The sequence below is a fragment of the Melanotaenia boesemani genome, chromosome 22, assembly GCF_017639745.1.
Source record: "Melanotaenia boesemani isolate fMelBoe1 chromosome 22, fMelBoe1.pri, whole genome shotgun sequence".
Taxonomy (NCBI): domain Eukaryota; kingdom Metazoa; phylum Chordata; class Actinopteri; order Atheriniformes; family Melanotaeniidae; genus Melanotaenia; species Melanotaenia boesemani.
In genome coordinates this window covers 27,803,802-27,831,482 of record NC_055703.1, presented here as the reverse complement: position 1 = coordinate 27,831,482, position 27,681 = coordinate 27,803,802, and the positions used below count along the sequence as shown (strand labels likewise).

At 42.9% G+C, this 27,681-nt stretch overlaps 2 protein-coding genes across 5 annotated transcripts in view; both read right to left on the bottom strand.

Moving 5' to 3' along the window:
• Positions 1 to 479: 479 nt before the first annotated feature.
• On the bottom strand, positions 480 to 3,009 carry LOC121634103. Its single transcript, XM_041976554.1, has one exon. It carries the CDS (start codon positions 2,723 to 2,725, stop codon positions 1,079 to 1,081), a length of 1,647 nt encoding a protein of 548 aa, XP_041832488.1. The 5' UTR covers positions 2,726 to 3,009; the 3' UTR covers positions 480 to 1,078.
• A 20,172-nt stretch (positions 3,010 to 23,181) lies between these two features.
• Positions 23,182 to 27,681, bottom strand: part of LOC121634100 (gastrula zinc finger protein XlCGF57.1-like) — a 540,387-nt gene continuing 535,887 nt past the window's right edge. For 3 of the 4 annotated variants that reach the window (XM_041976549.1, XM_041976551.1, XM_041976550.1), the window contains one exon: positions 23,182 to 26,695. In XM_041976549.1, coding sequence (XP_041832483.1) covers positions 24,874 to 26,640 — 1,767 coding nt within the window. In that variant the 5' untranslated portion in view covers positions 26,641 to 26,695 and the 3' untranslated portion in view covers positions 23,182 to 24,873. The remainder of the gene's footprint in view (positions 26,696 to 27,681) is intronic. The other variant, XM_041976548.1, reaches the window with a different exon arrangement.

The following is a 27,681-nucleotide window of genomic DNA, read 5'->3' as shown; positions in this document are numbered from 1 at the left end:
CTGTTAGCATAGCACCGTTTCAACATCTGGTTGGTTTTTACCTCACGGCATCCATCTTTATTGATTTTACCCTCTTTAGTAGCTCCTCTACAATCAAAACTAATCACTAGATTTTAATTTAGTAAATACAATTTAGCAACACAAGTGATTTATATTTTATTAATGTCATAGTAGATATTGTAGATTTGTAATGTAATTGTAAATACGGGTAGTGACCACCAGAGGGCAGTAAGTTTGTTTCCAGGTACATGTTAGCACTTTGACTCCACTACCATCATATCAAACACGGCCATATAGAAACTAATTATTCACTATCATCTTTATTTTTTTAACCGAAAATAATCAATAATCAAATAACTTTAAAATAAAATAAAATAAAATAATAAAATTTTTAGCCAAAAATATTGAAAGAAAAACTTGTTTTATTGATTTTTTCGAACTCGATTAACTGTGTTCCTCGGGTTTCGCGTTTTAACACTAGAAAAACCAAAGCTGAGCCATTTGGCGTTTCTACCTTCCATGCCCAGAGGGCAGCCAAATGGCTGGATTAGTTTTAGCTAATATCCTAACTCAGGTGTGAACGACACTATTGTTCTGTAAATGAGATGTTCTGTGAGCAACCCCCCACACGTTGGCCAAGTTGTGGGGGGTTGCTCACTCTCACTCTCTTATTCACCTTCTTGGCTCCCAAATAAGAATGTGCAAGCTCACTGGCAAGCTCCACCAGGAAGTCCACCAGCTTCCCCTGCACAGTGGAGATGCTCAGCACAATATTTCTAAGACCAGTGTATGCACAACCTGTCTAGCAAGCTGCAACGACAAATGATATTTTCACATTATGATCAGAAAATTATTTTACCCTCTTTTTTTTAGCAAGAGATCGACACAGTCTGTCTTTTTCATTCCTTGATGACTTTTATTTCTGATGTACAAGATTTGAACAAGGAATCTTTTCTTATAGATGCAAGAAAGTGTACAAATAAATCAGTGCAGTATGTGGGTGAAGTGATTGACATTTAAAATACTCAGTGCAATGAAGTTACAAAAATTTCACATGTTCCATGATGGTGGAATGTTCTCAGTGATTTTGACCTGCATTGTCTGAGCAGACTTGGCACTGCCATGCCACCTCCTTTCTGCATTTGCCACACGTGTACCTGTAGCAATCTACACAGCGCACACTAGCGTGATTTCTCTTGCAACGACAGTTCACCTGGCACATTGCTCTTTTCCCTTGGTCCGGTGTGGGAGGTTGTTGGCGAAGAAGGTTCTCCTTGTTGACTTTCTTGGCTCCCAAATGTGACTGAGCAAGCTTACTGGCAAGCTCCACCAGGAAGTCCACCCGCCTCTCCTGCACCCCAGTGCACGCCTGATAAAGCACATAGGCATTCAATGCTGCCATGTCTATCATGTTGTAGAACACAGCGACTGGCCATCGCCGTGTTCCTGAGCGGACACTGTACTCTCGCACCATCTGGTCCATCACATCGACACCACGCTTCATGCTGTTGTAGTCGGTGACTGTGTTTGGCTTCTTCTTTCGTGTGTCTTCAGTCTGAACCACGCTGTGCATGCTGCTGAGGATGCAGACGGTCTTTCTCCGTTTAGGCACATAGACAGTCAGTGTGACACCAGAGGTTGAAAACACCTGAGTACTGAATTCTTGGCGGTTCATAGCTTGTTTTGCTGAACCTGGAAGCTCCCATCGAATCTTATTGACTGTGCCAAGGAGAGTGGTCTTCCGGTTGAGCAGTCGTTGCGCCAGTGATAGTGATGTGAAGAAGTTGTCTGTGGTCACAGTTCTTCCTTTGTCCATAAACGGTTCCATCAGCTTCATCACCACATTTTCAGAAAGTCTCTCTCCAGAAGGACGACTGGGGTCTTTTCCAAGATATGGGATGACATTGCACACATACTTAGATTTCAGGTCACATGCCACCCAGAACTTGATACCAAACTTGTCCGGTTTTGTTGCAATGTATTGCAAGAAACAGCAGCGAGTCTTTGACGGAAAAAGTTGTTCATCAATGGTGATGTGCCTGCCTGGGTTGTAGGATGAGATACAGTTGGAAACGAAAGACCTCCAAATATCAGCAACTGCAGCAAACCTGTCAGTCTCAGCTCGTTCACTACGTGTGTCCATGTCATCAAAGCGTAGGTGTTGCATGATGTCTTGGAAGCGGTTTCGAGCCATGATCCTGGTGATCAGTGGGTGGCCCAGTTTTGAAGACCATGTGTCACGCAGTGATGGAAGTCTAATTACCCCTCGCAAGAGAAGAATGGCAATAAACGCCATTAGTTCAGGGACGGCCATGAACCAACTGCTCTCCTCTGTCCGACATCCATGCTGAACAGTCCACTCCTGAACAGTTCGAAGCATGTCAAGAGTGATGAAGCAGAGGAAGCTCTGTAGGCAACTGGACACCGTTCTTCTGACCAAAGCTGTCGGCTCTCCGTCTGTAGCATATGGTTCTACTGGGCTTTGATTGAAAGGCCTCCCCACCTGTTCTTCACACCATACTGTGCCGTCCTTTGCCTTCTCCACTGGCCCAGTGTGGGTCTCCACTCGACCTCTCTTTACTGGGGGCAGTGAAGTCTCCTCATCAGAAGAAACTTCAGAATCTGAGCTCATCTGAAGGACGACATCATCTCCATCTGAGTCGCAAGGGTTGACATGATCCAGGATCATGTCCAAAGCCTGCTGAGCGCTGTAGACTTTTGGCATCTTCACTTCTTGGCTTACCGTTGTTCACCATGAAAATCTTGAAGCTGTGAGTGAGCTATTTATCCACCTCAGTTCCCTAGTTTAGTCGTTCACACCGACGCCCACCATTTCACCAATTTGTGAAGCACCCACAACAATCCCACAATGTGGTGAAACCAGTTTTGATTTTGCTTTTCTGTTCCCAGGTCAAAAGGAATGTAATTATCTCTCATTTGAAATACTTGATTATGCTTTCCTTTTGGCCTTTGTGGAAACAGAAACGTGATAATCTCTCACTTGAAAGCAAGCTGGGCGTACAATAGTGTGATGACGATGAAAACTCACATGACCAATGCTCAATAAAGGGTACATGAAAATGTGAGAAATGGTCAAAAGCACAAATACCGTTTGTGGTGAGTGAAACTATACAGCACAGTTGAAAGCAGACTACAAGGCTCTTTTCAAGCACACTCCTCCCCCCAAGGAGTATGCTTGAACAGCTAACGGCAGGTAATGGCTGTGTTTACAAATGTAAAGGTGCTAATTGTTGGCCATTGAATTGTTAATTTCAAACCGGGCAGCCTTTTGGCTGTACTCTGGGCATGGTAGAGGGGTAAGAAATCTTTGGGTTTTCTAGTGTTAAATGGTTAAAGGCATTTTATTTTGAATAAATTAGCAGGAAGTGGAACTTTAATGTACATTCTCTAACTTTACACTTGTTGTAGTTACCAACATTGGCCACTAGATGGCAAAAGATCTCCGCTGATCACTGTTTGCAACGAGTAGATCCATATTTTAGAGAAACATGACCACATTACCAAATGGAACTGTTTGGTGGATGACCTAACATAGAAAGAGACCTGACAGCCACCTAGTCAGCATCTGATTACCAGCAAAGTAAAATAAATTCTTTTAAAATGATAGATTTTAACCAGTCAATAACTATGTCAAAGTTAAATTTTAGACAGACAGACATTGATGTGAATTGTAGTTTTTGTGAGATTCCCTCAGAATCTGTTGTACATTTGTTTTTGTATTGCCCTGATGTTTAAACCTTTTGGTGTGAAATGTGTGTTTTTCATTGCAGGGAATGTGAAGTTTTGTACTATTTTGGAAAGACATATTGTTTTGTATCCCAAAATGACCATAAACATATGAATATTATTAGGTATTATTATATACATTTGTATTACCAAATACATTTTTTTTTTACCTTTTTTGACAAAGTAAATTTTTTTAAACAGAATAACATTTACTCCTAATCTCCCATAACTGAAATAAACTTATTTTGTGGACACATTTTAATGTAATTGTGTTACACTCTTCCTTACTGTCATATATTCTTTCTCATGAAGATATTCTGTGTTGAATTTCTCACTTAAGTGTAATTTGACTCCTCTGTTCCAGAGTGCTCCAATGAAAGTGGCTGAAATTACTACATTTCTTAGCTTTGTGAGGCATTAGCTAAATATTCTGCAACAAATGGAGTTTACTGTGTTATTTCATTTGGCCAGTTTTAGTTAATTAGTTGTGTAACTAACACGCTAGTGGTGGTTTAACTGTGGTTAACTAATGTGAGCCAGACTCCAGTCTCTGTAGACGCCATCGCAGTTTTTGTTCTCATGTAAAGATTGTCATTGATTATTTGTCCTTTGGTGATGACTGTATTAGTACGCCTGATTTTAATTTCTGGTAGTAAACAATATCAGTTAGAATATTAACTACATATTTAGCTTTTCTTCTGTGAAATTGATGAGGTTAGCTTAGTTAGCATTAGCAGAGAGACAGCCTGGTCCTGCTGGATAAATGTGGAAAACGAGTAATAATTTACTATTTTTCATCTGATGTCAGCGCCTGGTGAAACTCCTCTGGTGTTGGACAGGATTCCTCTGCCTGATGCAGCTGATGCAGTTTTCCAGACAGTCTTTTTCCATCTTGTGCTTCCTGTCAACATGAAACACATGAATGTGTTGCTGCTCCAGTACGAGCAGGCACCGTCACATCCTCAGAAAGCTTCCCTGCTCCTCGGTGCTGCTCCACCATCTCATCCAGTTAGCACACATTCCCTCTCCATTTCCGTCACACTGTAGAATAAAATTATATTGTAGAATAAAATGTTTTATTCTATCGTGTTTGGTTGAAACTTGTGTGGTTTTTAAGACCTGATAAATTAATTCAGTCATTTAATATGTTATTAACCAGAAAACATGTTAGATTATTTTTATTAATATTTTACAGTAGCTTTCTGAGTTTAACAACAATAAACAGTTACTGATGTATTTGTTCAGTTCAAGGAACCAAAAGTTAAATATAATATAATATGTAGTGATATAATAATGGTGTTTTCTATACGTTAGAAGAATTAATGTACGTCATCATTCAAAGCATCTACAGCTACTTATTGTCCTTCAAGTCATTTAAAACTTGAGGACTTCATGTCGGGGAGTTCAAGGAGTGTCGTAACTCTCTTATTAAATGGCTGTGGCATCCCTGACGTGTTGAAGGAAGGTGGTGCGGGTGCCAGAGACCACCAGATTCATTTAAACTCTCTGACTGTATTATTAACCCTTTAGGTGACTGGCCCTGATCTCCTGGTTCATTGTAGAGATAGCTCATTTCTCCAGTGAAGAGAACAGACATGTTACAGACGAGGTCATTGCCGACACCTGAGGCTTGTCACTCATGCAAATGCCCGCCCCTGATTCCCTGTTTGGAGTGGCTAGAGCAGTCACACCTTCGTCCCCTCCCCCCTGGTTGGCTCATCACTCGTCCATTCAAAACTCCAGCCACCAGGAAATAAAGGACTGCTGCTGTGATCATTTGGGAGGGTGGTGCTGTTTGACACAGACGGTTTCTCCCTCAGCTTGGCATACTTGTGGTAGCTAGCGATTGTGTGCTTTATGTGTCTAGTGGTGGCAACTTGAGTAGTCTGTAGACTTTGAATTAGTGATTTAAGCAGGGTTAAACTTGCCTGTGTTCTTTTTGTTCTAGATTAAAGAGTAGTCTTGGTTTTGGTTGTTCCCAGCTCGTTAGGCTGCTCTTTAAGTTTTTTTTTGTTTTCAGGTTTTGATTGAGCTTTTTGTGTAAAGAAATAGAGTAAAAGTTAGAATGTGTTGGGCTAGAGTAGACATTTGTTTTGGGTCTAAGAATACCCTTTTTTGTAGTTATTGGAACTGCTGTTCGTTTGTTAGCTAAGTGTAATAAGCCAGTTTAAGTTCACCTTTTCCTAGTGTTTTTGTGTTTTGTTTATCTGGCAGCATTTTGGGTTAGAACTAACCCTTTTGCATTTTCTTTCAGCAGTTTCTCAAACCCCAACACCCTTTGTGTTGCCACTTGAGCTAGTCTTTGTTTTTGTTCAGTATAACAAACACCCATTTACTTGTTTCACCATCCCGTTTTTATTTTGTTACACCCTTTCATACCCCTATCCTGAGTCGTAAAAAGACACATTTAGAAGAAAGATTTTTTCATATATACAGATGGCGCTCCGCAGAGTGCGACGTTGCGGAGCTCTCCGAGTCCAGTTACTCTTTTTTCTTCTCCTTTCTATCACCTTTTTATGCCGAGTTAAGGCACACACCGCAAAGTACCTCTATGATCGGGCGACCCTACTACAACTGAGAGAGCGCAGTCATTTCGGACTTTTCGACCCGAACATTCTGGAGTCCTTCCCTGGAATAACATGCTATGCGGACTCGACGCTAGGCCGCCCCCAGACAGGGAGCTCTTCTGAGAACAACAGGCCGAAGCAGAGGCGTGGCAGACGGGGAGGAGCAGACCGCAGGCTTCGGCGCTTGGTTAGCAGTGGTAGGCTAACCCTGCCGATCATACTGTTTGCGAATGTCCAGTCGCTGGAAAATAAGATGGATGAACTTCACGTCCAGATTTCTATGCAGAAGGACATACAGGATTGCTCCATACTATGTTTCTGTGAAACATGGCTGGGAGAAAGGACACCTGACGAGGTAGTAACATTAGACGGCTACACAACCTTTAGAATGGACCGATGCGCAGCAGACAGCGGCAAGACCCGGGGAGGAGGAACGGCCGCCCTCGTCAAACAATCCTGGTGTACCGACTGTAAGATCATCTCCAAATCATGTTCTGAAAGGGTGGAATACCTGACCCTGAGGTTAAGATCATTTTATTTGCCCAGAGAACTGCAGTGCATTATTGTGAGTGTTGTGTACATTCCCCCCCTCTGCCAAGGAGGAGGCTGCTCTGAGGGAGCTACATGACATGATCAATGAGCATGAAAATACATATCCTGGCGCTGCTCTCATTATTTTAGGAGATTTCAACCACTGTAATCTCCGAAAAACAATGCCAAAACTGCACCAATTTGTGAACTTCCCCACCAGGGGAAACAAAACACTGGATCACTGTTACAGCAACATTAAGGACGCCTATTCAGCTGAGCCACGACCCCATTTTGGAAGATCTGACCACCTGGCGATCCGGCTCAAACCAGTCTATAACAAAAGGCTCAAGTCAACACCAGTCACAGTCAGGACCATTAACACCTGGACTGACAGTGCACAAGCTAGCCTGCAGGGCTGCTTAGAGGCTACAGACTGGAGCACCTTCAAAGAGGCCACAAACGACCTCCATGAATACACAGAGGCTGTTAGCGACTACATTAGGTGGTGCACGTCCATCTGTGCACCCCCCAGGACTGTGCGTATGTTCCCCAACCAAAAACCCCTGGTTCAATTGGGACATAAAACAGGAAAATAAAGGACGAGGCGGGAGGCCTTCAAGTCAGGAGATCACGGGGAGTACAAGATAGCCCGGTACGAGCTGCAGAGGTCCATCAGGGCAGCAAAAAGGGCTTACTCCCAAAAACTTGGAGGCTACCACCTCAACCACAACACACGAAGGATGTGGCAGGGAATCCAGGCTGTCACAAACTACAGAAAGACCACACCCAAAACAGACCCCAGGGACACTACTCTCCCAGACAGCCTAAACACCTTTTGCGCCAGGTTCGACAGGCTGAACACAGACTCACCCTCAAAAGCCGTCTGTAATCCCACGGACACTGACTTCCAGGTCACACACACCCAGGTACTGAAGGCCCTGAAGAATGTAAATCCCCACAAGGCGGTGGGACCAGATGGAGTGCCTCCAAGAGTACTGAAGGCCTGTGGTGAACAGCTAGCCGGTGTGTATGCTGACATCTTCAACATGTCCTTATCCCAGGCTGTTGTCCCCCATATCTTCAAAACGTCCACTATCATACCAGTCCCCAAAAGACCTGACACACCAAACTTAAACGACTTCAGGCCAGTGGCACTAACACCAGTTGCCATGAAGTGCTTAGAAAAGCTCGTCCTTACCCACATCAACAACATAGTCCCGGACACTATCGACCCCTTCCAGTTTGCTTATCGCCCCAACCGATCAGTGGACGACGCGGTGGCAATAGCCCTTCACCACATCCTGCAGCACCTGGAGAGCAGCAGGACGTATGCCAGGATGCTCTTCCTGGACTACAGTTCTGCATTTAACACCATCCACCCAGGCAGGCTGACTGAGAAGCTGGCAGACCTTGGAGTCCCTACTCCCACCTGCAATTGGATTCTGGACTTTCTGACTGAAAGACCACAGGTGGTGAAGATGGGAGGGCGGGTGTCTGCTAAGCTCACAGTCAGCACGGGATCTCCACAGGGCTGCTGCCTCAGCCCCAAACTCTTCACCCTGTATACACATGACTGTGTCTCCACCCAGGACAGTACCATCATCATCAAATATGCTGATGACATCACTGTCCTGGGCCTCATCAAGGCGGGAGACGAGTCAGGATACAGGGCCCTGGTCAACAACATCGTTGTCTATGGAGAGGAGAATGACCTCATCCTCAACACAGACAAGACGAAAGAAATATGTCTGGACTTCAGGAAGAACCCTTCCCCTCTACAGCCTCTTTTCATCAGCGGGACTGAGGTGGAGAGGGCAGACAGCTACAGGTTCCTAGGACTGCAGGTAACATCTGACCTGAGCTGGACTCGTAACACCACAGCCACAGTGAAAAAAGCCCAGAAAAGACTTAATTTCATTAGACTGCTCAGGAAAGCTGGTCTGAACCATCGCCCTCTCACCCAGGCCTACAGAGGACTGATAGAGAGTATCCTCACCGCAGGCATCACTGTCTGGTATGGAAATACCACACAGGCAGAGAGGAAGGCTCTGCAAAGAGTCATAAAGACTGCGGAGAGGACTATAGGCACAAAACTTCCTTCCATGGACTGTATGTACGAGCAGCGCTGTCAGAAAAGAGCAGAGGGAATCATCAGAGACTCACTCCATCCCGCTCACCCTCTGCTCAGACACAAACACTGCGCGTACAACCTCAGACACAGCAGAGCGGACAGTATCAAAACTCACAGGACTCACTTTTTCAACAGCTTCTTCCCAGCCACAGTCAGACTGATGTCAAAACAAAACTACTGAAAAATGTGGAAGACACCATCTCACTTTAATTACATGTGCATGTGCAATATCTGACCTGCACTATCATCACCTGTGAAACAGGATGATGTCTTTTATATCCCCTCCTGTATAATGTGCAGTTCTTCTGATCAGTGTTCAGTTGCTTGAGAATTTCATGTGCAATATTCTCCCTCTCCCCCTACCCACTCCTCTATCTCACAATACCTTCTGCTCTTGTACAGCACTGTATAGTGTATAATAGTATGGCTACATACTATATTTTTATATATATATTTTATATGTATACATTTTTTGCTATAGTTTATTTTCTAATGTGTACAGTGTTCATTTATTCTTATTCTTGATTCATCTTTCTCTCCTACTACTTAAAACTGTGACTCTGATAGAGCCCTGCACAAGAATTCCAATGTACCTTGACTTTTTGGTTTTTATGTACAAATGGCAAATAAAGAACTTTGAACTTTGAACATATATACAGGAGGTCTTACATTAAATTGTCTGGATAAAATATTAGTTAATATTATGTGATGTGTTAAACTGATGTGTGGATATTGTAATACTTAGACTGCTTGGCTGTACTAGCTTGCACATATACATTTTATTAGCCCGGGTTAAATGCTGATGAAGTAACTTTTTTACAGTTTGTCATCGTGTTTATTTGTTGTATATTATGTGACTGCAGCTTTTAAAATACTGTCTGGTTAAATGTAGACGTCTGACGTTTTTGTTTACAACTCCATATAGAATGTGTGTTTGTGGTTCGCCTTCTTTTTACACAATAATAACATTGATTATTTTATATTATGTATTATATTAATATTATGTATAAAATATTGGGTTGGTCCTGCTGAACCAAACATATCTCCACAGGTGGGTTGCTGCCTGCATAAGTTTAGGAACCCCTCTTAATATAGGGGTCCTGTTGTGACTGCTGTATTGAGCCTTTCTGGTGAGGGAAAGGAAAGAACTGGACTGGTATGTGCACACTTGTACAAGTGTGAGCATATGTGTGCAGTACATGAGTTGGGGTGGCCTGGGTGAGAGTATGACTACTGGCCTGACTTTTTGTTCCAGTCTGGTCCATCGCACCTGCACATGACACAAATCCACCAAGGACATAGCAGACATATGCAGCCTAGTACAAAGATGCCTGTGGCAGAGGCTCAAGAGAACAGGTAGCATGCCACATTTTCCACCATTAACATTTTAATATAAAATTATAGTCATTATGGCCTTTAGAATAATGTTTTTGGGGAGGTGGGGTAGTGCCCTACAGGTCTCTGTGGCTGATCCAAAGGAACCACAACCTGAACTCAAGAAAGTCCAACAGAAAACTAAGGAACACGTTAAAGAAATAAAGCAAGACTAAAAACAGAAATCATTCAAAGAACAAAACATGTTGTGTCTGTTGGAATTTGCACACATTTTCTAAATCTTTGATCCATATTTAGAATCAGTGCGTTCACCACCACCTGCACTCCAAAGTCAAAAAGTAAGTGACAGCTTTATTTATCCTACAGGGTAATTCAGTTTGACAGTCCTCAGTTCATCCAACAATAAGCACCTTTAAAACCAGTCATTAAGAATATAAAAACATAGAACAACAAACAAAGTGTCAGTGCAGCAGTGATGTGTGACAGCTTGGACATTTATACAGCAGCTGAATCCTCAATGATAAAATTAAAGAAATAAAAACTATACTGCCATCAGTAGCATTTAAGGGTCTGATTACAGAAGGGATAAAGAAGATAAATCGGTTTTCCAACATGTGGCAAGATAACGCCTTCCAGAGGGCATAGGTTGAAACTCCAGTGACAGAGGATGACCAGGTTTATCAGAGATGCATCTGACTGTCTGAATTACCTCCAGGCTGTAGCTCCGCCTCCTCAGCGATGAAACGACGTCTCGAACACTCGAGTACCAACTCATTGATCATACTAGTATCAACTAACACACACATGTATTTCCTCTCACATACAGTGCTGGTGTCACTCATTCAGATGGGAACAGGCTGTCTCATGAGTGTGTGTGCAGGCTTTTAGCTGTGTGCGTTTGTGAATTTTCAGGGGTTTATTTGTGTGATGCTGCTCTTGAATGTGTGTGATATTTGGTTGTTGGTGTTTGTGTAAGTGATTATAGTGGTATATGCATGCTTTCAGAGGTGTGTGAGAGTTAAAAATAATGTCCCATCATATCCGGAACCTGATAACTTCAGACTGCATGAACATAAACTGGACTGGGAGGGAGACAGTCTCTAAGAAATTTACTCTTCTCATGTTGTCCCATTAAGATCAAGGAGGACTCAGATCCTAAACACAGCTAAACACATCTGAAGTGAGCAAAAGGCTCTGCTCAGAGCTGGCTGACCCGGGAAAAGTACGCAAAAAGACAAGAAACCCAAGCAACACCTGTGGAGGACAAAGCTGCAGGAAGAACTGGAGACAGAGGACTTCAAAAACATCCAAATATTTCCAAATACATCAGTTCATCCAGAATATACAAATCTTTCAGAATATCACTATATCGCCTGGTCGATATAAGATCGCTTGGTTTAAATAGAGTGAAAACCGTGATCAAAGGTAAGGACCCACTTAGCTCGCACCCGTTAACAGCACAACATGGCAACTATTCTTCTCAAACATTGAGTGTATTCTCCAGTTTCGGCTGCATCATTTCACCTTCTCTCCAGTGTAGCAGCAGCACAAAAACAAAAAAAACTAATTGTATCTTAAAATAGTAACGTTTTATTCTGAGTAACGGTGTTGTAACAATGTAAAAAGTAATTAGTTAATTACCCGTTACTAAAAAAAAGTGGGACAGTTAGTAACACCTGGATTTTAACACTGTTACTCCCATCATTGCTTATTTCACAACTGAACATGAAAAGAAAATCAGAGTAATTACCTTCAAACTGTGGAATCCAAATGAGGATTATTACCATGGAGCGAGCGAGTGTTTTCCTACTAGCGTATTGGTTGAGGTTAAAAGGGGCGGGGTTAATTAGCATGTAGTCGAAACATTTAGGTTAAACATTTAGATTTAGATATAAGATTTAACATTTAGATATAAGATTTAACTTTTAGATGTAAAATTCAAGATTTAGATATATTATTTAAGATTTAAATATAAGATTTAACATTTAGATATAACATATAACATTTAGATTTAGATTTAAACATTTAGATATAAGATTTAACTTTTAGATGTAAGATTCAAGATTTAGATATATTATTTAAGATTTAAATATAAGATTTAATATTTAGATATATAACATTTAGATTTAGATTTAAAATTTAGATTTAGATGTTCTATTTGACCATTATACATGTGGTTAAAAGTTATGTTAAATGTAGGAAAAATGTGCTAAATGTGAGAAAAGTGAGATAAATAATGAAAATGTGTCAGCTATAACTTTTATACTGAATTTTTACACTTGGCGCCCCATATTCAGAACCCTCTAGCAACTTTTCTTTCTTTTCTTTTTTTTAAAGGGTCTAATGACAAATCCAGTGACTTTTTCTGGTATTATTGAAGACTTTTGGAGACTGAGGGGAATGAACTAGTTTACTCTTCCCAATGAGGAGCGGTGCTGTGCAGAACCCGCTCATACGAGGCTTGGTCTTCTCACAGCAGCTGCATTCAGAGCAGACGATGTTAACCTCTGTTTCATGACCAGGCTGTAAATTAAACGTACAAAGCTGCTGCTGGAGGTTCCTGCGCTGGCTTACCGTCAGAGTAACGTCTATTAATGAGTGTGGACAAAAGTATTTAAAAAGTTAAGTGTTGTGACATGTTCCAGACTCCTAATTAAAAAACAAAATACACTTAAGAAAACTGAACTAAAAAATAAAGAAAATATTGATTAAATTATTATTTTATTAATTAATTAATTGTTAATTAATTAATTTATTTATTTATTGCTGTTCTAAACATTTTAAGATTGTCTTTTCATCAGTTTATGCCTTTCTAATGATATCCCTCTCTACTGCAGCGTCCATTACAACTACATACAAGTACTAAGCTGATTATGCTAATTAGCGACCTTTAGGACAGCCAATAGGTACTTTTCTTACTAAGGAGTGGGAACAGTGGCTGGAGAGGAGCATCAGTCCCTGAAGCTGTTTATTGCATGGACCAGTCATACAATCTGTGGGGGATGATGGTAACAAAGTTCATTCTGCTTCAACTACAAAGTGAAAATCAAATCAAATCTGATTTGATTTGACAAGCTTTGTCTACTTGTTTTGTATTAGTGCAGCTAGTAAGATTTTTTTAATGTTATGTCAACTGCTGCTGCTGCAAAAAAAGTGAATCATAAACACTGTAATTTTTGAATTTATTGTTCAAGTATTTATAACTAATACAGTGAAAATGAGAGGAAATTTGCTATGCAAGGCGATTTCGGTGTGCACCCCTAAATTGCTCCCAAACGTTTAAGTTAGGGGCCACTGTTCTCATAAAAAGTTAGTCTGGAGCCCTGCAATATGATCAGATCTGATAAGATGAGATATTTTTTTGTTCCACCAGGGGAAATTACAACTATTAGAAAATGCAACCATCTGTAGCAATGAATGACACAATGATGTAGTTTTGTACGTTTGTTCTTTGGACTGTGGCAACAATGACACACTAAGCATTAATATTAGCATCAGTGATAGAATTTACTAAACATGGATAACCATAGGCAACTTATAATGGAAATAAATTATTTTTTTCTCTCCAAGTTTGTGTTATGAATTCTGTTGGATTAGTGTAGGGTGACGAAACATCCTCCTTTACCTAGATAAAAAATCGTTTGGGATTTTGCTCAGTCTCAGCCTTAAATATGTTTATCGGATTTACATTGTGTTATTTACTCTCAGACTGCGAGCAACAGGAGAGGGAGGGGGAGAGGAGGGAGCTGCAGCACTGAGAGGACAGTTACCTGGTAGTGATGTCACGTCACCTACCGCTCAGAATTATGAGACAACTCAAATGCATCATAACTGCGGAAAAGGTATGCAATCTCCGTTCTCATATAGTTGTTAGGTTTTGCACCCATGGAGGGTGAGAGGTTTCAGCTGCCTCACTTTCTCTGCAGTTTAACACATGAATAAGATGAACATGATGACCAGGTTTATGTTTTAAACTGAAGGCCTTGACGGCCTGGGAAAGAAGCTGTTCAGGAGTTTTAGATCTGAATGTCCAGTATCCAGTAAAGGTAGAACATGCAGAAATGTAAATGTAAATTTACAAACTACAGAAAAAAGTCCCATGTTTGTCTTGGTGGTGATTCATGGGAAGCTCAGTGCATGACATGCAAACGAAGGAGCTGGAAACTCACAACAGTTCTGAATTAAGAGGGAGGTTTCTTTTTCCTTTTTTTTGTGTTTGTTACAAGCCTCAGATGGATCCTGTATTTTGCAGGAAAGAACGGGAGACACGCATGAGCTGTGGTCTCGGTAGGCAGGCTCTAGTCTGAGCATTTATTCACAAACAATCATATGCTTTGACATTATGCATTTCGTTAGGTCTCATAAGCCATATTTTCATTCATTTCTGACAGCTACTTCAACTTTGTGGTTTATTCTTGTACAACAGAAATAAAAGTCTTTGCCCAAAGTATACTGTTTTCTTTTACAGGTCCTTCTTTGAAGCATCTAACTTGCTTGAACATACATTACAACTTTTAGCACAAACTATAATTGTGGCACATCTCATGCAGTAATTAATTAACCTGCACATCTAGAGCTTTCCCTGAACGGTTTATCCAACCCACATTAAACATCTGTACATATCACTGTTAATAGAATAGCAGACATATCAACATACACTCTGCATGAACTCCAACTCAAATTGATTAATGCCAGAACAACTTAACAGCATAGGATATTTACATCAAACAGACAAACATCAGTCAAGGAGCTAAACAACGCTAAACTGTGCACGTTACAGTACGCCATTTTCCTCCGTTCCCACATGAAGGACGTGCAGCTCTACAATACAAAAGCTATTGGTAGTAATCTCCAGCCTGAACGGCCAAGTTAAGACAGTAATGATACTGCGTTCAATAGAAACAACGTTTATACAACTTTATGAGACTTCTGGGTCTGACACACTCCAATTACTGACCTGTATTTTGCAGGAAAGAACGGGAGACACGCATGAGCTGTGGTCTGTCGGCAGGCAGGCTCTAGTCTGAGCATAGGCCACCGCCTCCAACAGACCACCACACCCAGCGCTCACCTTGGGAGAAACTCCCTCTGCTGGCGTGCTGCATACTTACACTTACAACAACATAAAATAAATGCACATAAAGAGATAGGGCTCCTTAATTAACCAAAAATCAAACAAAAATGGTGACCCTCTGTTTGTGGGTATCACATCTTTATATAAATTTGTTATGTTATAATGGGACAAACACTGAACAGAAAGACACGTGATCAAAATGTATCTTCACCATCATCATCTTTTCCTAGGAGCTATGTTGTCAGAGGCTTTGTGCCCCTTGGAGGGTCACCCATGGTAAACATGTCTCTAGGGGAGGGACCAGACAAAGTGTGGCTCAAAACACTACTATGACGACGAATACTCATGGACCCAGGTTTCCCTTGCCCAGACGTACGTAACCGGGGCCCCCCTCTGGAGCCAGGAATGGAATGGAGGTGAGCACTTGGTGACCAGGCTCAGCTCAAAAGGGTGACATGGGCCCTTCCTCCCATGGGCTCACTACGTGCAGAAGAGGCCATAGGGGTTGGGTGCACGGTGAGCTGGGTGGCTGCCGTAGCCAGCGACCCTGGCGGTGTGATCCTTGGCTGCAAAAGCTAGCTCTAGGGACATTAAACGTCTCCTCTCTGGGGGGGGGGAGGAGCCTGAGCTGGTTCGTGAGGTTGAGCAGTTCCAGCTAGATATAGTTGGACTCATCTCGACACACGGCTTGGGCTCTGCAACCACTCTCCTCAAGAGGGGCTGGACCCTCATCCATTCTGGAATTGCTCCCGGTGAGACACGCCAAGCAGGTATGGGCACACTCATTGTCCCCCGACTTGGTGCCTGTACGTTGGGGTTTACCCCGGTGGACGAGAGTGTAGCCTCCCTCCTCCTTCAGGTGGGGGATGGGTCCTGACTGTTGTTTGTGCATATGCACCGAACGACAGCTCAGAGTACACACCCTTTTTGGAGTCCTTGGAAAGGGCGTTGGGAAGCACTCCTTCCAGGGACTCGCTCGTTTTGCTGGGGGACTTCTATGCTTATGTGGACAATGACAGTGAGACCTGGAGGAGCCTAATTGGGAGAAACGGCCCCCCAATCTAAATCCAAGTGGTGTTTTGTTATTGGACTTCTGTGCTTGTCATGGACTGTCCATAACAAACACCATGTTCAGGCACAACAGTGTCCACATGTGCACTTTCACCAGGCCACAGTTCGATGATCGACTTTGTAGTCGTTTCATCAGACTTGCGGTCGCATGTCTTGGATACTCAGGTGAAGAAAGGGGCGGAGCTGGTAACTCACTTAGTGGTGAGTTAGCTCAGATAGTGGGGGAGGATGCCGGTCAGGTCTGGCAGACCCAAATGTGTTGTGACGGTCTGCTGGGAACGTTTGGTGGAGTCCCCTGTCAGAAAAAAATTCAACTCCCATCTTCAACCATGTCCTGTGTTCCGTGCCTCTATTGCTGAGGCAGCCAACTGGAGCTGTGGCCAAAATGTTGTCAGTGCCTGCCGTGGTAGTAATCCCTGAACTTGGTGGACACCAGCAGTGAGAAATGCTGTCAAGCTGAAGAAGGAGTCCTATCAGGCCTTTTTGGCCTGTGGGACTCCAGAGGCAGCTGGGTATCGGCAGGGAAAGCAGGCATGGGAAAAGTTTGAAGAGGCCATGGAGAATGACGTCCGGACGGCTTCAAGAATAAGCTGGTCCGCCATCCAGCAGCTCAGGAGGGCAAAGCAGTGCTCCGTCAACACTGTGTACAGTGGGAATGGGGGGCTGATGACCTCAACTCGGGACATTGTGAGCCAGTGGAGGGAAATACTTCCTCAATCCCAACAACACACCTTCCGATGTGGAATCAAAATCTAGGGATCCTAAGATTGGCTCTCCTGTCTCTGGGGCTGAGGTCGCTGAGGTGGTTAAAAAGCTCCTCAGTGGCAGGGCTCGGGGGGTGGATGAGGTCCATCCAGAGTTCCTTAAGGCTCTGGATGCTGTAGCACTGTCTTGGCTGACACGTCTCTGCAGCATCGCATGGACATTGGGGACAGCTCCCCTGGACTGGCAGACTGGGGTGGTGGTACTGTAACAGGTATAATAGGTTGTTTAGAAGTTAATTCCTAGGCATTCTTTCTTTCAGTATTCATAATTTGGATTCCTGTGTTGACTTGTTATTTTACTGTTATATACAAAAGCAAATAGCCAGTAGAGGCTTCTGTATACTTTATCTGTGTTAGCCTGTGGTGTTACCTCGGGGTTCCGCTAGGGGGAGTCACGCTACTTCCTCCTCACTCATTACAGACGAGTGAACGAGAGAACTGCGTGTCTGCTCCTCATTTCTTCACTCCTCTCATTATCACCCTTTTTTAAGGTAATTACCTCAAAATATACACTGTTAAGCAGCTAATACATTATTTGTAGTTTTATATCGTTCATTATAAGCCACTATACGTTTCTGGAAATTGTGAGTCGAGAGGTTTTATTATTAATCCATAGTCGGCTAATCTGTTCGGTGCGTAAGCTAGCTATTGGAGGCCTCGTGGCCCGCTGTAAGATCTGCTGTGAGACTCGACAGTTGAGATTGTATGTACTCACTGTGGAAATGGTTTCATTGTGTACTTGCCCAGAGATCAGAAGAGATCATGCAATGTATGCATCGTTATGTTATATATTTACTGTTATTACTGTGAATTTGTTTAGTTGTATATTGTTAAAGACTCATTACAGACGAGTGAACGAGAGAACTGCGTGTCTGCTCCTCATTTCTTCACTCCTCTCATTATCACCCTTTTTTAAGCGCACAACAGTACCCCACTTCAAAAAAGCGGGCCGAAGGGTGTGCTTTAACTACAGAGGGATCACAATCCTCAGCCTCCCTGGTAAGGTCTATTAAGGGGTCCTGGAGAGGAGGATCCGTTGGACAGTCAAACCTCGGATTGAGGAGGAGCAGTGTGGTTTTTGTCCTGATTGTGGAACAGTGGACCAGCTCCACACCCTCTTTAGGGTCTAGGAGGGGGCATAGGAGCGGGAGTTGGGGCAGTTTTGAACCAGCATTCTCGGAACACGCAGAAGCTCCTCCGGTGTACCTTCTTTTCCCAGCACTTGACCGTTGCAGAACGCAACTACCGTGTCGGTGACCGGAAGCTCCTCGCTATTAAACTAGCTTTGGAACAATGACGCGATTGGCTAGAAGGAACCAACTTGCCATTTATCATCTGGACGGACCATAAAAACCTGGAATATTTACAGTCTGCTAAACAAATGAATCCCTGTCAAGCCCACTGGTCTCTTTTCTTTAACCGGTTCAACTTTACATTATCATACAGACCTGGAAAAACCAGAAACTTGACTCCCACTCTCGTCAATTTATACCTGAAAACTCTGCACCTCCTGACACCATCCTGCCTTCATCCTGTATTGTAGCAGCTGTTTCCTGGGAAGTAGAGGACAAAGATAAGGAGGCCCAGCGGCAACAGCATGACCCTGGTACAGGATCCCCAATTGTCTATTTGTGCCCGATGCTGTCCACTCTCTGGTCCTCCAGTGGGGACATTCCTCCCATCTTGCCTGTCATCCTGGGGCAGTGCGAACCCTCTCTCTGGTTAGACGTAGATTCTGGTGGCCCACCATGGGGTTAGGGTGGTAGAGAGATGTGCGAGAGTTCGTGGCTGCCTGCTCTACCTGTTCACACATTAAAGCACTGTATCAGCCACCCGCCAGGTTGCTTCATCCTCTGCCTGTTCCTAGCCGGCCTTGGTCACAAATCATTTGGACTTCATCAGTGCAGTTCCTGTTTCAAGAGGTAACACCACCATTCTCAATGCTGTGGATTGTTTTTCTAAGGCTGTGCATTTTGTAGCTCTCCCTAAGCTTCCCTCTACCAGAGAAACGGCTGACCTGCTGATATATCACGTCTTCCGACTCCACGGACTACCAGTGGACATAGTATCAGACAGGGGACCTCAGTTCACGTGTGGAAGTCCTTCTGTCAATCTATTGGGGCCACTGTCAGTCTGTCATCAGGTTTCCACCCCGAAACCAATGGCCAGGCCGAAAGGGCTAATCAAGCTCTGCGATGTGTGACTGAATCCAACTGCTCTTTCTGGAGTGACGATCTGGACTGGGTAGAGTACGCTCATCATTCTCTTGCCCCCCCCTGCTTCGAGCTTGTCTCCTTTTGAGTGCTCCCTAGGATACCAGCCTCTGCTGTATCCACCCCAGGAAGAGGAGGTCTCTGTGCCATCTGTCAAGCTGCACATCCACCATTGCCATCGGGTTTGGAGGAAGGCTTGGGCTGCACTCCTTTGCACTGGAGAATGCAGTCAGTGCCAGGCAGATCATCACCGAACACCTGGATCCTGCTACATACCAGGTCAGAAGGTCTGGCTATCTTCTAAAAACATACCACTGTGAACAGATGCCAAGAAGCTGGCACCCTGCTATTTAGACCCCTCTGAATCCAGCAGGTCCTCAATCAGTTCCTGGTTGATTAGGAGGGTATGGCCCTGAGGAGCGTGCCTGGGTCCCGTGTTCCTTCATCCTGGATTCGTTTGTGGTCCAGGACTTTCGCTGGAATCATCCGGACAAGTTTGGTCGCACAGTGGCTCCAGTTGAGGGGGTGGTACTGTTATGGTTCCTGCTCTGGTGTGTGGTGATGGTGGGTATGCCTCTTTCCCTGGCAACTGGGATCTTTACCTCCACCTTATTCTGCAATCAAGCAGCAAGTATATTAGACCAGCTCAACCTTCAAGTTATGAGGTGTACTCTACCCTCCCTTCCCACTCAGACTTCTCCCTACTGTCCTGTAATGAGGCTACAGAAACACTCTGCTCCTCTCTCGCCTCCTCTCTGGACAAACTCTGTCCTCTGGTGTCAAAACCAGCTAGACAAAATCCTCCTAGTCCATGGCTCACAGAGGTTCTGAGGGAGCACAGAGCCACACTCAGAGCTGCAGAAAGAAAGTGGCGCAAACCAAAAGAGCACACTGACTTGTCTGAGTACCAGCAAAACTTGAAACTTTCACATCCAGCCTAAAGGTGGCAAAGATAGCCTTTTATAGGAACAAGAGCCGCAATGCTCCCAACACACGACAACTGTTCATGGTGTTTAACTCTCTTCTATCTCCACCACATGCTCAGCCTCCCACTGTGCTGACTGCAGAAATAATTGTGTAGCACCTCTGGGCACTAATACGTTCGTACTCTTATGAGAAAGTGGTAAGGGTAAATAACAGGAACAATGGACTAATAGGATGACTGTAGAAGACCTAAGAACAACTGCTGCAGCTGAGTGTCAGTGATCAATAAAAGACAGGACAAGGTTGATTTTAGTTAGTGGTGGTACCATATATTGAAGTGATTAATAACCCCAAACTGCAGCCCAAAAAATATCCCAATATATACAACTGCAGTATCCTGGTAATCTGATCAATTGCACAAGTTGATTTCACAATAATTTGGCTGTACAACATCAAATAACATTTACAGAGTCTTCACCACTACATGCACTGGTCGGTACTTTTTACAACCCAATCACACAGCACGGGTAGAATCCGCGTCTTGATTATTGCCATTGTCCAGAGAAGATGTCTAAACGCAATTGTCCATAACAGGAGAAAGAATGTATGTCGGTTGTGTGAATCAGAGAGTGAAATGGTGGGGAGCAGAGTGCAGGCTTCGCCAGCCTCCTACCAGACCAGTAGGTAGGTTCGGTGTCGTCACTCCTCGGCTGTTCATTCATTAGCCGATTTGCTCTCTACAACATAAAGGGGGATCAGACCCTACCTGACTGAACACACGGCCTAGCTCCTGGTTCAGGCTCTGGTCATTTCTCGCATTGACTACTGCAACTCCTTACTGGCTGGCCTGCCTGCATGCTCAGTTAAACCTCTGCAGATGATCCAGAATGCAGCAGCACGTCTGGTCTTCATCCAGCCCAAAAGAGCTCATGTCACTCCGCTGCTAATCGCTCTCCACTGGCTTCCAGTTGCAGCACGCATCAAATTCAAAGCCCTGCTTCTGGCTTACAAAACAATAACCCAAATGGCTCCCATCTACCTTCACTCCTCAATCCAGAGCTACACTCCCTCTTGACAGTTACACTCTGCCAGTGAAAAACGCCTAGTGCTCCCACCACAAAGTGGCACAAAATGAGTAGCTAGACTCTTCTCCTCTGTTGTTCCCTGATGGTGGAACAATCTACCAAACTCCGTCCGATCCACAGAGTCCTTATCCACCTTTAAAAGTAAGCTAAAGACAGTTGTTTAAGGAGCATTTCCGCACTTAACAGAATGAGTTAGAAAGATTTGTCCAGCTCTTTGGCTCAACCATGTACTGAATAAGCTGTGTGCACTTATGCCCAAGACGATATTGTGTGATGAAATCGTGCACATATGCCCAAGTTGATATTGATTGATGAAATCGTAATGTTTGTATTTAAACAAAATGACTTACACACACAAAAAAAAAAAAACAGTGTGCACTGCCTCTAGCACTACATGACAGCACCTGGGTCCAACTGGACTCATAGCAGTCTGACTACAACTTAATGATGACGTCCCATCTTGTTTGAATTCTTGCTTGTGCTGTTCTTACTCTCAAATGTAAGTCGCTTTGGATTAAAGAGTCTGCTAAACTAGAATAGAATAGAATAGAATAGAATAGAATAGAATAGAAAATCATTTACTTCTTTCCAGCTCAGTGTCCGCGCTTGGATCCTGTTTTCACCTTGAACACACAATAGATACAGTTTTTGCAAACAGACACCTTCTCCTGGGCAACGCAGCCGGGGTGATCAGGGCCCGACTTGTGTACTAGTAGCTACCCACAGATTAGATCGCATTTAAATCGATCTTAGGAGCGCACAAGGAAACCACAGACAATGACCGGTTAAAATACAATATATTTAATAACTATTCTACAAACATGAGAGACATAAAATAAAAAATTTACATTTGAAGCATGAACAGAAAAATATGTAAATATGACATTTAACCAAGTTTGTATTATGAAAAATGTAGGAAAGTGAAGCATGAATAATTTAAATGTTGGGTTAATTGTTTGATATTCAAGAGAATGAAGAAAGGATTTCTGAATATGACTAAACTAAATTTGATGGACTGTTTCAGAGGTCGGCCTAGAGTGATGACTAATATAGGAAGATTAATTCACTGTCGCCAACCTTTGTGACACCAGCCATGTTCATAGCAAACCTATGAGAGAGGATCTGTCTTTAGGATTCTGTGTTTGAGTGGGATATTATTCACACCTGGTTCTGCTGGCTGCGAGTTCTGTGGTCTTGAGGGAGGCGTGGTTTATTGTTTTCAGCCAATGGAAGCAGACAGCCTGCAGGTAGGTAGGGGCTGTGTCCGAATGTGCACCCTACTCCCTACATAGTGCCCTATATAGGGGTCACGCCCTTTTTTCGGAGTGTCCGAATGTCCAGAGAGAAAAAAGTAGGGCACTAAGAATTACCCACAATGCATCTTGAAAAGTAGTGAGCATTGATGGTCTCTAGACAGGTCAATATAGACCACAATGCATTGCGGGCAGAAGCTCAACATGGTGCAAGGAGGTGAAAAAATTTAGCTGTGCGAAATTACCTATAAGCAAACAAAGAATAAAATATAGCATAAGGAATAAAAACAAAAATTTTTACACACAACTTTATATTGGATTTGTAATGACATCTTGACACGGGTTGTGGTTGCCGTGGTGACGGCGGTAGTCACGTGGTTTGCAGCGAGGAAAAAATAGGCAGCTACGTGTCTGAATCGCCAAGAGAATGAGTGCACTATGCCGTGTGCTATGTAGTGCAGCTCTATGTAGTGAACGGGGGGTTAGGCCACCAAACATCTCATACATACACAATGACAAAAAACATGACAGAAACCTTAAATGTGTACATATACCAAAAACATGGTCTTAAAAGAAACAAACAAAAAAAAACTAGGTGTTCATTTAAAAAATTGGACAGCTGCAGGAACAGAAGACCTTCTGAAGCGTTCAGTAGAACACGGAGGCATGACAGGACGTTAGCCAAAAAAGCTTTTGAAATAACATGAACAAGTGATTATAAAGCAAAGCTACTACATATGATAACAGAAGAAATGCCCTAAATTGACAAATTAACTAAATTGATTAAAAATTGTGTAGATTTTCATGATTTGTGTTGTGCTTCCAAGATCTATATAGATATTAGAAATGACACTACCGTTCAAAAGTTTGGTGTCACTTTGCCATGGGATTCAATAGGGAAGTGACCCCAAACTTTTGAACTGTAGTGTAAATATTTGATAAAAGAAACAAACACATGAACAAAAAGTGGATTAATAGCAAAGATGTCTGTTTTTTCTTATATCTAATTTGCAAATCTTAACCACTTCTCATCAGACTGCAGTGTAAATTTGAAGAAAAATAATTTTCGAATCTCATCTTTTTTTTTGATCTGAGAACTTCATGAGTTACACAGTAAGCTGCAACACATATATAATTACATAAAATAAACTGCTACAATGGTTTCAATAAGTCCCTGCTGAGTTACCATGGTAACAATTGCTGGAGAACATGTCTGCTCCGGCCCGCCTGTAAAGCTGATTTAAGTCTCGCCTCAAATAATGACTGACAGGTCAAAATGAGACACCCAAAAGTGTTCCTCCACATAAATTCAATCTATTAAATATAAACTATCAAAATTTTCATTATCTGTACAACAAACAAAAAACACAGAATTTTTAATGTCCAACCTTGTATGCAATGAGTGGCATCAAATATTTAAATTTTAGAAAAAGAAAAATCCCAACTGTATTGACTATTTATTCTTCAAAGATCATTTTACTCTGTCTCCCAGTGGTTGGTGTACAAAAACAAAATAGGCAATTAAGGTTTAAGCAGTACAAAGTGAGACCAACACTTTCCAGGACAATCAGAGAAAGACAAAGCAGGTGAGACATTTGTTCAAGTTTTTTTTAAATGAGTTAAAAAGAGAAAGTTGAGTTGTTTTTTTAACCCCCCCAACAAGTTGAGGATCAATAAGATGGTGCCAGTTTGAGTCGCAACTTTACGAGGGACGCGTTCTTTAGTAACTTTCCTGGAATACTCCCCTATAGTTTTTCTAACCAGCACATATCTACACTGGAAACAACACATTGTTTACAGCAGAGGTCCCCAACCCTGGTCCTCAAGGCCCACTATCCTGCAGGTCTTAGATGTCTCCCTGCTTCAACACACCTGATTTAAATAAGTGGCTTGTTAGCAGACTTGTGCAGAGCTTGTCATATGCCATTAATTTGAATCAGGTGTGTTGCAGCAGGGAGACATCTAAGACCTGCAGGATAGTGGGCCTTGAGGACCTGGGTTGGGGACCTCTGGTTTACAGGATTGTAGCAAAATCCTGCAATTGTGCCTTCTCTATTTTGTGTGGGCATGCATGTGTCCTTTTAAACCTTAAAACCACCTAAATAATTTTAGTCAAGGCAAATCTATTTGTATAGCACATGTCACGTACAAGACAATTAAAAGTGCTTTACATAGAATTTACCACAAACCCAACAATGAAATGGTCTCTCTCCTGTGTAGATTCTTATGTGTATTTAAGTTTGTCTTCATTCTAAATCTTTGTCCACATTCATCACAGCTGAATGGTCTCTCTCCTGTGTGGATTTTAATGTGCTGGTTTAGGTTTGCCTTTTGACTAAACCTTTGTCCACATTCCCCACAGCTGAATGGTTTGTCTCCTGTGTGGATTCTCATGTGTGCGTTTAAGTTTGTCTTTTGACTAAATCTTTGTTCACATTCCCCACAGCTGAATGGTCTCTCTCCTGTGTGGATTCTCATGTGTTGTTTCAAGCTTGTCTTTCGACTAAATCTTTGTTCACATTCATCACAGCTGAATGGTCTCTCTCCCGTGTGGGTTCTCATGTGTAGTTTTAAGTTTGTCTTGTGACTAAATTTTTGTTCACATTCCCCACAGCTGAATGGTCTGTCTCCCGTGTGGATTCTTGTGTGTTGGTCTAAGTTTGCCTTTTGACTAAATCTTTGTCCACATTCATTACAGCAGAATGGTCTGTCACCTGTGTGGATTCTCATGTGTCGGTTTAAGTTTGTCAGTCGACTAAATCTTTGTCCACATTCATCACAGCTAAATGGTCTGTCTCCTGTGTGGACTCTCGTGTGTTGGTTTAAGTGTGTCTTTTGACTAAATCTTTGTCCACATTCCTCACAGTTGAATGGTCTGTCTCCTGTGTGGATTCTCATGTGTTGGTTTAAACTTGTCTTGTGACTAAATCTTTGTCCACATTCCCCACAGTTGAATGGCCTGTCTCCTGTGTGGATTCTCATGTGTTTGTCTAAGTCTGTCTTTTGACTAAAGTTTTGTCCACATTCCCCACAGCTGAATGGTCTGTCTCCTGAGTGGATTCTTATGTGCCGGTTTAAGTTTGTCTTTAGACTAAATCTTTGTCCACATTCCTCACAGCTGAATGGTCTGTCACCTGTGTGGATTCTCATGTGTTGCTTTAAATTGGTCTTTCGACTAAATCTATGCCCACATTCATCACAGCTGAATGGTCTGTCTCCTGTGTGGATTTTCATGTGTATCCTAAGATGTACTGTACTACTACAGATTTCATCACAAACATCACATCTAACTGTTTGTTTTCCTGTGTGGACTCTTTTCTGCACATTTACATTTTGTGCTACTTTAAAATGTTTCTTACTGTTCATACAGCTGAAAGACCTTTCATCTGAATGCTGTGTCAAGTGTCTCTGGAAAGATTTTTGGTAGTGAAACTCTTCACCACATTCAGAGCAGATGAGGGATTTTTTGGCAGAGTTACTCTCCACATCACCGGGTACACCTGACCCATGTTCCTTCGTGGGATTCCAACTTTTATCATCGTCTTCCATTTCAGGTTTCAAATGTGACAAATGTTTTATCTTAGAAGAGCCTGAAGCTTTTTTGTCACTATCTGGTTGCAAATAACTGTTTGGGTCTGGGTTACTGGTTAGTTCTGGTCCTCCACAGTCCTCTCCATCACTTTCTGATTTTATCTGTTTATCTGGGTTGTTGGTTGGAGTCTCTACATCTGTGTTGCCTTCAGTTTGGGCTTGATGAAGGTGGGCTGAATATGACCAAGGTTGAAATTCTTTATCGTCATCATCTTCACTCTTCAGAGGGGCCGCCATCATTGGTAAACTGGTGCCAGTCTCTACCAGCTTGTTATCAACTGCTCCCCATCCTGATTGGGCCATAGTTCCTCCTTTATGAAATGGGACTCTAGGTTCTGCTTGATAAGACTCCATTTAGAAAGAACCCCTTCTGTAATCACCAGCAGCTGCTGCACATCTGCAGGGAACACTGAAATGACAAAGAAATATAAAACTGATAACGATGGATTTCAAGACACCTCAGTTAAGAAGAACAGCAGTGTTATATAAAATATTGAGTAAGGTTGCAGAGAAGACCTTGTAAAAAAGAAAAATTGAATTACCATCTCAACTTTATTCGTTGATCAACAAACAGCACTGCAGCAGACAAATGGTCAGAGGCACTGACAAATTCATGTCAGCCTTTTTTATTGGATATTTGGTTTGTGATGGAAATCTCTCTCACTAGGAGAGGACAGGGATTCATTTGTTTAGCAGACTGTAAATATTCCAGGTTTTTATGGTCCGTCCAGATGATGGCAACTTGGTTCCTTCTAGCCAATTGAGTCATTGTTCCAAAGCCAGTTTAAAAGTGAGGAACTCCCGGTCACCGACATGGTAGTTGCGTTCTGCAGCGGTCAAGTGCCAGGAAAAGATGGTACACGGGAGGAGCTTCTGCGTGTTCCAAGAATGCTGGGTCAAAACTGCCCCAACTCCCACATCAGATGCATCTACTTCCACCTGTAGACTGTATATAAAGATGGACAGATTCCTGGAAAATCCAAAAATGGGCAAAGAGGTGGAGCTGAGAGGGGGATTGTGAAGGTGGGGGTGGATGATTGACAGCCATCAAACTCTGAGCTGCCTGTAGCTAAGAGCTAACTTGGAGCTAACGGTAGCCAACGGAGGAAGGCCAGCCCCTAGCGGATGAGAGGTGAACTGCAATTTTTTGTACTTCCACACAGGCGTCACACATTTTACCAACGGAGGTTGCCGCTTGGTTACACCGTGCATATGAAAATGCCACAGGGCCGACAGATACTGAGGAGAAGCTGCTCCAAGTATGCTAACATCGAGGCAAGTTCATACAGCACCGCAGTGGAACAAGCTGATGTTGAAATAAATATCACACTCCTCTACAACTAAACCAAGGGGCGACTGCAGCTCAGGAGAAAGAGCAGTTGTCTTCCAAAAAAG